At 42.6% G+C, this 12,332-nt stretch overlaps 1 protein-coding gene and 1 long non-coding RNA gene across 9 annotated transcripts in view; one reads left to right on the top strand and one right to left on the bottom strand.

Moving 5' to 3' along the window:
- Window positions 1-12,332, top strand: part of LOC112559505 — a 33,733-nt gene that overhangs the window by 9,686 nt on the left and 11,715 nt on the right. For all 5 annotated transcript variants that reach the window (XR_003098350.1, XR_003098349.1, XR_003098352.1 and 2 more), the window contains one exon: window positions 10,498-10,760. This is a non-coding gene — a long non-coding RNA (uncharacterized LOC112559505). The remainder of the gene's footprint in view (window positions 1-10,497; window positions 10,761-12,332) is intronic.
- LOC112559070 lies at window positions 149-10,431 on the bottom strand. Of its 4 annotated transcripts, none has more exons than XM_025230099.1 (11): window positions 8,993-10,431; window positions 8,292-8,348; window positions 7,770-7,883; window positions 5,247-7,550; window positions 3,847-4,042; window positions 3,252-3,344; window positions 2,607-2,723; window positions 2,284-2,400; window positions 1,805-1,843; window positions 1,278-1,364; window positions 149-972 (listed from the first exon to the last, which is right to left on the bottom strand). In XM_025230099.1, exons 4-11 carry the CDS (start codon window positions 5,277-5,279, stop codon window positions 701-703), a joined length of 954 nt encoding a protein of 317 aa, XP_025085884.1. In that variant the 5' UTR covers window positions 5,280-7,550; window positions 7,770-7,883; window positions 8,292-8,348; window positions 8,993-10,431; the 3' UTR covers window positions 149-700. The 4 variants fall into 4 exon arrangements, with proteins under 4 accessions (XP_025085884.1, XP_025085793.1, XP_025085962.1 ...); XM_025230008.1 differs by having other exon boundaries at window positions 7,770-7,880; XM_025230177.1 differs by lacking the exon at window positions 1,278-1,364 and having other exon boundaries at window positions 7,770-7,880.

Genomic DNA, 12,332 nt, shown 5'->3' with positions numbered 1-12,332 from the left:
GACTTGGTGTCTCTACGATGAGGCCGGACATTCAGAAGTTGGTTTCGGAAAAACAACTTCAAATATCCCACTAATTAGTGCATAATTAATGGTAAGTACAACTTGTTTCTAATAAAAAAATGGTATCTGCTCTATTTTTTTTTTCTTTTTTGTATTTTTGCGGTGAAGTGGCCCGCGACACGGCTGTCCGAAATGGATATGGCCCGCAGGCCGAAAAAGGTTGGGCATCACTGAGCTAAATTAAATATAAAAGTAAACAACTTTAAAATGCAATTTAATCACATTGTCAAAGATCGACCCGTATCACAGTTCAGCTCGTGTAGTAATTTCTATAATAAGGAAAGATGTTGAAGGGTTAAAGGAAAGCTTGTGTTTGTGTGAGAGAGAGAGAGAAAGTTGTATTCACTCCTAAAGAGTGCGATTGTAGGATTATTCCGAGCTCTGATCGTCGAACCAAAGATGCTAAATACCCGGTGACTTCGTGTTATAACCCATCTTGCTCTATTTACTATTCTTGGTCGAATGAAAAGGACTGCTATGCCATTGTCTATGAATATAGAGCAGTCGAAACCCCATAAAACCTATTTATATGTGTAAAACATTTGATTATTTTTGGAAGGCCACATTTTAAACTTCTCCCGATTATACACAAAGGTGAAGGCACGGGACTAGTTTCTGAAGGCAGGTCAGCGGCGCATTCTTATGAGTTCTTAGTTTCTCCATTGGAAGGTTGGTGTTTAATGCCATTGGAAGGGAAAGACAGCTGATCCACGAGAAGAGGAGATGCTGCCTCGGACACATTTTTCTGTTGGGCTTCTTTGGCCAGGCAACCGTTGGCGCTAAGAGCCGACTCGTCTTTCTGAAGTAAGAGCCTGTAAGATCCATTTTGCTGGGGTAGATGGTCAGGTAGACTTGTGTTCTCCATGGGCACAGGTTCCGGGTTTCTTCTATTCTCTGCACAGCTGCGACGCACTGGAACAGAATGAAGCTATGAAGATGGTAGCAAACTCGGCAAGTTTAGTGTCTGAAACTGTTTACAAAATACAGGTATTTACAAAAGGTTGCTGTTTGGAAGTCTAGAAGAAATGTGTTTGCTTAGTTAACGTTTCGGTCAAGATTAAACACTTCATGCATAAGGCAGATGCTGTGTGAAAAGATGTGCAGCATCACTCAGACATGTCATATAGAGTGCTAGGAAAGATGTGTACATTGTCAAGTATATAATAAGCCAAATATTGTAAACTGTACGGGATGGTCTTCAGTGAAATGTTACTTACACTTGATGATATACCAAACAGCTCTACAGAGGATGATCAACAAGATGATCAACAAGATACCCAATGAAACGGAAAATGCGATGCGTTCTGAAATATTCAGCATAACATCCATTTAGTGCTTTGTACAGAGATACGACCACGTGACACATATGCTAGTTTCTCTGTTTGCGCGCGCGTGTGTGAGCAAAAGTAGGAGAGGTGAGTGTGTGTGCACGCGCTAGAGAAAAAAGTGAAAGAGAATGAAAAAATAAAATAGAAAAAGAAATTCAGAAGAAACATAAAAAAGAGGAAGAGAAAGAGCGAGGAAAAGAAAGTCAGGAAGAGAAAGAACACTAGAAATATGTATGTTAGAGCAAAAAGAGAACAAGCAAATAAATTAAGCTTGAGAGAGCATGAGAGATAGAGAGACAGCAAGAAAACATTAGGAGACAAAAGAAAGCGAGAGCGGAAAGGGAAAAAAGAAAAGAAAAAGCAGAGCGAGAAAAGACAGAGAAAGGTGTCACTGGAAGAAAAGAATCAAATCTTACCCTTTCTTAGTTGTGTAGCCATTTCATCGTTGTGTTTCTCTGAAAGAACATTAGAAACCATAAAAAGGTGTACATGAGGCTCATGGATATAGAATGCATTACACTGCAAAACATTTAGACAGTATTTAGACCAGTGGTTCTTAACCAGGGTTCGATCGAACCCTAGGGGTTCGGTGAGTCGGTCTTAGGGGTTCGGCGGAGCCTCCGCCACGGAGGTCAAGACACACCCGCAATTAGTGATGACACTAAAGCAGGGTTCGGTGGATGTGCATATGAAACTTGTGGGTTCCGTACCTCAAACAAGGTTAAGAACCACTGATTTTAACAGAAATATCAGTTTCTCTCATGTCCTGCCTCATGATCTCCGTGTGTCTGGATGCATGCCTGTCTTCAGGTTAGCATGCATCTGATACTTTTATGTTCTGATTCTGTGGCTGTCGTCTGTATTGCTATTATTTATAAAACACAAAACATAATACCTTTTTCCTGTAACTGGTTGGTGGTGTTCGTCAGTTGCTCTGTAATATTCTTAATCTCAGTTTCGCCTTTGTACTTCAGTGTCGAAATACTTTTATTGAGAACTGCATTCCTTTGTACTATAAACACAAAAATGGCATCATAATTTAAAACATTTAGACAGCATTTAGACAGAAATATCAGTTTCTCTCATGTCCTGCCTCATGACCTCCGTGTGTCTGGATGCATGCTTGTCTTCAGGTTAGCATGCATCTGGTGCTTTTATGTTCTGATTCTGTGGCTGTCGTCTGTATTGCTATTATTTATAAAACACAAAACATAATACCTTTTTCCTGTAACTGGTTGATGGTGTTCGTCAGCTGCTCTGTAATATTCTTAATCTCAGTTTCGACTTTGTACTTCAGTGTCGAAATACTTTTATTCAGAACTGCATTGATTTGCACTATAAACACAATAATGGCATCATAATTTAATTACAAGAAAATAAAGGAATGTTGTGAAAAATGACTCTCTTACTCACACCATATCTGAGCGCAGTGAAGATAGGTGTAACAAAGAAAGACTGGTAAGCAAACTATGTAACTTGTGAGATTGAGTTTTCCTAAGTTCTTCAATTTACAACTAAAACCACTAAATATTAATTCCTTCAAAATTTAGACTGAGGGAGTGAAGGACTGAAAGAGCAAAGGCCGTCTCTTTTAAGGGAGGTGTAAATTAGGAAGCAGAGCAGCTTTTTATTGTGTGATTGGTGTTTAACACCGAGCCAGCAACTAAGGCTATATCACGGAAAGACAGTCAGCCCTGTAAACAGATGCCACATGCAGAGAAAGAATAGTGTGCCCGAGACGAGAGCTGAACCCAGAACAGCTAACCCTCACTGTGTTAGTGACAGGCGCTAACCGTTTGTATGTTTCGTGTGTAGAAGACAAAAAGCATTGTTGCCTGTGTTACTGTCGATTGTAAAACATACCTGCTTCATGTAACTGCTTGGTGGTGATCTCCAGTTTCTCTGTCAAATTCTTAATCTGCTCCAATGCTTTCATTTGTTCGTTTCGTTTATAATCTGCCAATATAAAAAGAGAGTTGTACTAAGATGACACAACAATGAAGAAATGTTAAAAATGACTAGCTAATTATTCACCCTACCCCTTCCATCTCGTCTTGGCGCAGTGGATAATAAGTGTTTCGGAAAATATCTCAACCTGGGAGAATTTTATCAGAAAGCTTGTGGTATAGAACTTAGCATTAGATGTGTAATGTGAACTGCGTGCACACGTGCATATGTGTGTGTGTGTGGGAGAGAGGAGGAGGGAAGTAGACCTGTTGTACTTTATAAACGGTTTTTCTTCAAATAATAGCTTTCTTGCACTGTGTTAATGTTTCTATCAATCCAATTAGTCTTTACGTACGACATACAATAATTGCATACAATAATTATATTGTTATTTTTATGTTATCTGTTACTAAAGCTGATATAACAAATACATGTTAATATTTTATTTTGGATGCTGATTTATCCTTTATCAGTTCCTGATTCCCAGTTAACTTTTTTCTGTCTTACTTACCATCACATGTCTGTAGACACGATGGATATTCCTGTAGCATAAGTGTGATGTCCTCACAAAAAGCTAATAAATGTTCGCACGGATCACACCTTTTATTCGTGCAGTAGTATCCCCGAGTACAGTCTTTATGTTCGATGCATGCATCCTGGCCTTCAGCTAGTACTATAAGTACCATGGCAACAGCTAAAGTCATCCGCTGGTGAACAACAACAAAAAAGCAACAAATTAAAATCTGTTTCGTACTCCCCTACTCCCCTATTCCTTGGTTTAAACATTCTATACCCAATTAACAAGCAGTTGAGACTCTTGATGTCCGACGGGTTCAGGGGTTTAGTCAAATGGGTTTGGCAAACAGGAGTGCAACATTTTTTCTACCCGCATCCTGATGCTAGCTCGGTAAAAATAAAAATCAATCAACACCCAGGATGTGGTCGGCCGGTCTTAGATTCCCACCATCACCAGGCTTGACATGTAGTGAGCTTCACACACGGCTCGCACATGAGGCTACAAATGATCTCAAGCCTATACCGGTCCAGTGTCTTACAACAGAGGGGTGGGGCTTTTAATACACCACCCCAGCCCCTCTATACTCTGACATGTGCAGCTCACTTCCCCCAGCAAACCCAGTAGTCGGGTACGGGTAATTGACTCCTTAGTGGGATGGGGAACAATAGACAGCAATGAAGGCGGCGAGATATGCAAAGCCCTCAGTAATAAAGCTGACCCCGAAAAAAAGTGTGAGGTCATTTCAATAAACTACTTCACCTTCGCCATGTCGACCACAAGAAAATCAACTCAGTAAAAACAAGTCTCTGTAAAGCAGCAACACCTCAAGCACATTCAACCATCGATTGTCATATTTAGACCTGTTATTCTCTCGGGTTTTGCGACGATGCAGCGCCAGCAAGTTTCCTGTCAGACCGGTTGTGTTTGAAGTTGCGCAGTGATGGACAAAATATGCTCCGTGAACTCGACCAGACAAAAATTGAAGTGTTTCACATGGTCGGATGGGTGAATGGGGTAGATGGGCTAGCCTTAAAATCTAGGAAGTAAAGACGACGCATCGCGATTAACCATTAGTCCGATAGACTGATCCACTTCAGGATACCTTAAAATCGGCTTAAATCTTCTATACATACACAGATGAAGCACAAAACGCTAATATAAAGCTCTAAAAATTCATCGCTCTCTCTCTCACACATATCCTCCCCACCACCCCACAAAAATCAAGTTGGAGTTTGTATGGTGACAGGCAGGCCACACAGTTCTAATCATCGACCATGAAGTGTGTCGAGGCTCAAGCCCGTTGCCCGCATGGCGGGGCCATCGACATGTGCGCACCATGGCTGTGCCGCGAAATTCAGTTCAATCACTTTTTAAAATGAAAAGATGAAGCTTACCTTGGACATCGTCTGTTTCTGTGTGTCAGTCATCTTGTACTTTGATATTGTTTAAGTGTGTGTTACCTCCAGAGCTTGAGAACTACTTGTGTGACGCAAGAGGTGGCGAGGAGGACGGGTCTAACATGCACGCCCGAGGGGAAACGGGTCACTTCAGCTGGCTCGCTTCACCCGACTTGCGCCCTCTCACCCGCCTGTTCACACGTCCACACGCGTACGTTCTGGTAAACACTTTCACCCGCGTGTGCAAACACAACCGACAGGACAGATTACAATGTATACAATTATTATTAACCATGTAAAGTCCGATATCGTCCCACCTGGGGAAAATTAGTGGTATCGCCCGTGCGAGGGAAGGTAGGAGTTCACGCGGTGTGGACTGCCACCGGCCAGTCGTCTTCAATTACTACCCGGACAAAAGGAGGGGTGGGCATCACAAGCACTGCCGACTAGCCTGGCAATAAAACGTCTTCCTCACCCGACTTTGTAAAGGGTCTGAGCGCTGAGGTGAAACGACTTCTATGTGCACATACTGTCAGTATGAGTTGTTTTTATGTTTGTGTCATTTGCGCTGTTCATTTTTCTCTCCTTTATATATTGTTGTTTTGTTTGTTTGTGGAGAATACGCTCAGTCCTAACCCTGACAGTATGTTCAGATAGAAGTCGTTTCACCTCAGCGCTAAGACCCTACACCAAGTACTGGTCGGGTGAGGAAGACGTTTTATTGCCAGGCTATTCGGCAGTGCCTGTGATGTCCACAAGTCCAAATTGTACTAATTTGAGACGAATGTCCGCTAGCAGTCCGCACCGCGTGTACTCCTACCTTCCCTCTCGGCTCCGACATGTCTGGCAGACTATCGCTGGTTTTCTCTGGGTACTCAACTTTCATTCACTGTGGGTGTGTGTGTGTGAGAGAGAGGAGTAATGATTTGAATGACGGATAATGAATTTGTAGATGCCTGCTGATAGAAGTGTGCTCGTGCAACTTTATGTATGTGTAGAGGGCCTTTCGGTTACATATGTGCTAAAACAGCATTTAGAAACGATTTGAGCAGCTAGTTGGGTGAGGTGGGGAAGGAAAGAAACTAAAGACTGGAAAGAAAAAGACAGAAAGAGGAGGAGGAAGATATCTACGGTCAAAGTATCGATTTGTCTATAAAATGTGTATGTAAGGTCAAAATCTAGATGTTTGTCTATATATATAGCAGAATGATAAATAAGACCCAGCTTTAGAAACGTTTGAAACGCAAGATCAAATTTAATATCTCGCCATAAGTGAAGGACACAGCAACAGAATTTTTAGTTCTAGCCATCTTTTTATTTAATACAATCGACAGCGCACACATTGTCATCTCCACATGTATTGGTGTCAGCATAACACACAACCTGAGTGTCGGGTCTATGTTCCGCCCACACCATCTTCATGGGACGACGACCACTCATTTATTCACATTGTCTTGTCATCAAACGTTGTTCCTTGTCTTACATAGTATAACAAACTTGACTTACATTAAAAACCCAGTTTGTCGATAAAATGGCAATAAGCAGCATTCTTCCGCTATTACTGGTCGTCTACAATAACAGATGACACCAACACCACAAGGTCTATGATATTTCTGCATCCCGCAAGAGCATGCGCTGTCGCTGGTATCGTGCTGTTTGTTATTTAGGGAATGACAAGTCGAGCCTTTTAGCAAAAATCTTTGTATTTCATGTGTTACACGACGAGCGCCCATTACAGCTATGAAGCAGCTACACACCCGGACTGTGGAGGACGAGACTTGTAGGGGAGGGTTTGGGACCGCTCTTCATCTGACTTCGGTACCTAACTTCATGTTTGGGAAGCGGATGTGGCCGTCGTCCGCCATTATACATCGTCTCCATTGTGTCTGGACACATTGGTCACAACATTCCTGTTACACTTGCAGTCCTCGCTCGTTGGATTGTTCACAACCGTGACAACCCCGCTCTGGACGACCCTACGAGCGCTGGGACAGGTAGTGACGTCACACAAGATGTCTTCTCTTCCGGTCTCTTGCTTGCAGCCGGCATGGTCACTACTGTGAGGGTTGAGGTTGAGATCTTCTTCAGAGGTTCTGTGCTGGACGGCCAGGGCATGCGATCCGTTATCAGTTGATGTCGACTTCAGAGAAGTATTGCTTGATGTTGTCTCGTACACGACATCAGATTGGGTGGGAGGACGGGAAACAGGTGAACTGAAGAGCATCTCTGTGTCAACTACAACTTTCTCGCTCGTGTCACTGTTTGGTTGCATTAAGGGCTGGCTTTCCTTTTCTGTGCTAGCTGAAAGACGGGAAAAAGAACTTAAATTAATTAGCAATAGACGACGACATGGTGGTAACTGTTTTGATGACACCATAGTTTGTAACAGACAGGCAGAAACCAGAAAGAGAATTGTAGGAAAATTATCAGATATGTGCGGAAACACATGTTAAGGTGTCAAAGACCGACAGGGAGTTGTGCCAGCTGAGATGTATTCGTCAGAAGGAGGAGCTTGGTCACCTGTTTTCCTGCGATGCTCACGGTAGTAAAGGAAGAGTAGGACCGCCACGACACCCAGTGCCACGAGCAGCACCGTAAACACAGTCTGGAATGAAGGATTCGCCCACACGTCTGCTACAAACACAGTAGTGACGAATTGAATAATGAACAAACAAACAAACCCTAACCTTTCAAAAAACAAACAAACAAACAAAAAACAAAAAACAAAACCAACTAAAGAAACAAACTCGCGAATAGGCAAAAAGAATAAATTAAGCTGTGCATGATATATGGAGTTTAAAGATTAAAAAAAAAATATTTTAAAACTGTGTATAAACTGTCGGAATACTATAAAACAGAAAAATTAGAGAAAACTCCTCTTTCCTCCTCCCTGATTACTCCCCACCCCAGCAACCAATATTGTGTCATTTCTCTCTCACTTTTCCAACAGTGGCCTCGCTTACCTCCCTTCGCGCCCCCCACCGGTCCCCTTACCGCTGCTGTGGAATGTGTAAGAAAAAAAAAAAAACCCGAGTGGTTAACCTGTCTGCGCAGTCTTCCTTGCCTCCAGCTGTTGCTCCAGAACTTTGATTTTGTTCTCTGTAACAGCCGAGAGAAACGAATCAATGGCTGTCCCCCATTTTCATGCAGCAGCCAGACGAGGCTTTGTCTGTCTGTGTGTCTGTCTGTGTGTCTGTCTGTGTGTCTGTGTCTGTCTGTGTGTCTGTGTCTGTCTGTGGCTGCCCATGTGCATGCATGTGTGTGTTCTTGGTGTTTTTGTGTGGGGGTGTGGTGGAGTATATGTGCGTTGTGTATGTGTGTGTAGCGTGTATGCATGCGTGTGTTCGTGAGTGTATGATTGTGCGTGTGTGCGCGTGCATATGTGTGTGGCGTGTGTATAAGAGTGTGTGCATGTGCACGCGTATTAAACTGAGCAACAATTGATAAAGGTGATATTATACACTTTTTTTCTCCAACAACTTTGAATTTCATTCTTGACTGTCCTGTCTGTCAAATTTAAATTTAATCTTTTCATGTTTAGGAGCACAGTTAAGGCGCTTGTATCACCACTGACTAATCCTTATGATTCCAAATTGTTTATGAAGTTCCAAATTGTTTATGGAGTGGTTAGAGAAAGGAGGGTAGGGTGTAAGGAAAGCAGTAAACAGTGACATCAGTAAGTGTATGAGTGTTTGTGCAATAATCGTGTGAGAAAAAAAATGTTTACACAGTATTAAACTCACCTGACCGGCAGTAGTACAGACACTGTGGAATTTTGTCTTTAATGTAAGTCAGGTTGTGGCAGTAGTGCACCCGTATATCAGAGCAGGGTCTACAGAAAGGCTCGCCACGAATCAGACTGCAATAATGGTCTCCTTCACACACTCCATCATTGCCACAGTCGCCACGGCAATTATCTGTAGAATCATCGGCCGACATCACACCGGCATGAACGGTGGCTGCCAACACCAGGGCATCAATGAGTCTGACTCTTGTAGCCATCATTATAGCTGACACAGCTTGACAAACTTGAAACTGAGTTCTTTACCTCTGTGACTAGAGAGCAAGTGCTTCTCGAACCTTCTGTGCTTCGTGCAGATGGAAGGGGGATGGATAGGTTGGTTGGCTGACGTGATCGGAAATTTCCTTTTTTAATCATCATTTAGTCACAGAGTTATCTTTTCAATATACCTCCTCTCTCTGTTTGCTCAGAAATAGTATATACTTAAGCTGCATTTATATATTTGTGTATAAAAATAAATCCATTTTATGCTAAAATATATTCTTCATTCCTTTCTTGAACGGGATGTACTTTAGTGCAATGTATTGCATTTCCTATTCTCTCTCTCTCGCCCAGCTCTTTCATTTGTGTTTCGCTGGACGAGGAGCGCAGAATTAAATGCAAGTCTCGAAATACCCATCATACCATCATATAGTACATGCCTCTAGTCACCTGAATGCCACCTGGCCCCAAGTCATGGATCTTTTAATTGTGGTACCGACTGTAGATGGAAATGGAATGTGAGAGCAATGGCTTATCATTTCAAGTTAAAAGCAGTTGGCTGTATTGACCTATGGCATCCCCAGCTACAGCTGACACTCGTCACGTAATTTCTGGGGCAGGAACTTCCATCTCCAATGGCAACCAGTGAATAGGCGCATTAATCGTTAATTTAGCTTGTGGTGTGGCGGGTGTCGTCTGGCCATGAGTGAGACTTCTGAATGTCAGCGAGCGTTTGTGTCTTAATAGATAATTCAGGCTGCTGACAATTATGTTTGATTTTTTGTTTGTTTGTTTTCCTTTTCATAAGAGTCTCATGAGTTGTGTTTTATGAAGACCCTACCACACATTCCATGTTTTTTTTTCTTCAGCACCAGGCAGGCCTTTCTTGCAGGATGTTGTTGTCTACTCGCTGTCTTCCTCACTGTCACTCTTAGTAGGAGGGAGCATAGTACTAAAGAATTGTATAATCTAACCACAGACACTAGCCCCCCCCCCACCTCGTATAGAACTAAAAAAAAAAAATCCAAGGGCAGAAGCAAACACACAATAGTAAACTACTAAAGAAGTACACACACACAAAGTTCTACAGACAGATTTTTCATCGCTGATAAAAAAAAGCTTGGAACACGAGAGGGAGGGAACAGAGAGAGAGGTGAGGGGGGGGGGTAAGATGTAGGAAAGAGAACTCATTCTTATTTATTTAATTTTTTTGCTGATCTGCTTTTCTTTTTTTTCAAATTTCAGACGCAGAAAAACAAACATGGTCATTTTTATGTGGCTCCACACATTATTTCCTGAATGAACCACCTCATTTCATCCTGTTTCTGAACTTTGGACTGAGTCATCGTCTCCTGAAGACAAGGTGGTCAGCGATTAGACAGCGCCCTCTGGAGCAGCATGCATGACCTACAAGCACTGACGATGCATGGCCAGTGAAGTGTGACATGTCCGTCTCTGGACTTCCTGCCAAAGTTGGATTACGATTCAAGTACTTCGTGAGGTTGAAGGTACCAATGAATTATTTGTTTGATTTATAATGATGGGTTTCAATCATCTAAATACCACCTCAGGGTTCTAGCTTTCCGTGCTTTTCCTCAATGTCTGGTGGGGCCAGTCTAAAGACACGAGTTGATAAATACAGTCCATGTTGAATTATGGCTTCTGTCCATGAACTTGGTCAGATGGTCAAACAAATAATTGAAGTATGTAGCTAGAAGGATGATTATTGTTTTATTTGAACGCTTTAAGAATTAACCAGTTATACAATCGGGACCTGCTGCTTTATTCTTCTTTAGTAAAGGGGGAACTAATCCAGTTGCTGTCATTGCCTCTGTCATTACTTTCTGCCTCTGTGTCAATGGCAACCTGCTCCTGCTCGTGTTCAGCTACAGACCCTGAGTGGGGAGAGAGGGTCAAGAAAGGCAAGTGTTCCGGAAGACTATCGGAAGGTATCATCCCTAGTAAAAGCATATCAGGAAGATAATTCGTGTTAATGTTCACGACCGAGGAACCGGGTGCTGCTGCTGATGATGAAGAATCAAATTTATACAATACGTTTGTCCACTGTACACTAGGCTCAAATCTCTATCAGAAGCAAAATCAAATAACATATAAAAGTATCTCCAAACTGCTCATAGTAAATATTCAAACACAGACCAGACACATCAGCTAAGTACAGAAACATATCAAGAGACAGGAAGTACTTGGCAGGAAATGAGAACCGTGCGCACAAGTAAGTCACAGTCACTGTGTCACCATGGTGACAGGAACGTTTGCTAACAGTAGCAGACACACATCTTCATCATTCATTTCGTCTAAGTTTTGATTCACTGTTAAATATAGAATGAAGCCCCAGAAAGACACGTGCACCAGATCTTGAGTCACTTGCTCTCGAAATATTGTCACGAGAGAAGAATGTCTTTCTTCCTCCTCTTCCCCTCCCACTGTCACCATTCACTCCCTCCTTCCGCTTCGGTGTGTTGAGGGGTAAGGGGCAGGCGGGGTCGAAAATCTTGTGCCATGGAAACAGGTCAAATATTTTTACATGAACTGATAAAAATTTGTACAAGTGAGTCACGCCTCTAGGTTGTACACAAAATCAACCCCCACTCACCCCTACCTCGATGCTTGCTCTAGCAGCTCGTCAGCTTAGTGAACATGGTCGTTACCATGGCTGTGAACATGGTCGTTACCATGGCTGTGAACATGGTCGTTACCATGGCTGTGAGCGGGGTCGACACCATCTGTGAATCGATGAAGCAGTTGCGAGTTTGAGGACAGTGAGTTAGTCCAACGTCCATAAATGGTCATGCTTCACCTTCGACCCTTATATGGTCGTGCATTTGATCGTCTGAGTGAATCCAATGTAGACTGCACATCATATTATTCAGGACACAGGGATATAGCGGGTTGGTAGCTACTCTTACAATGCTGACAGCCACTTGGGAGTGGGGGTGGGGTGGGGTGAGGTCATAGAGGCCGACCTGCTGCTGTCTTGCTCAAAACATTCAGCAGATTAATGACAAGAATGGTTGTGAGAAAATTTAAATTTTGGTGACTGCAGATGTACATTTTTGTAC

The sequence above is a fragment of the Pomacea canaliculata genome, linkage group LG1 (genome assembly GCF_003073045.1).
Source record: "Pomacea canaliculata isolate SZHN2017 linkage group LG1, ASM307304v1, whole genome shotgun sequence".
NCBI lineage: Eukaryota > Metazoa > Mollusca > Gastropoda > Architaenioglossa > Ampullariidae > Pomacea > Pomacea canaliculata.
The sequence above is the reverse complement of the archived record's forward strand: the minus strand, read 5'-3'. Positions and strand labels throughout refer to the sequence as shown.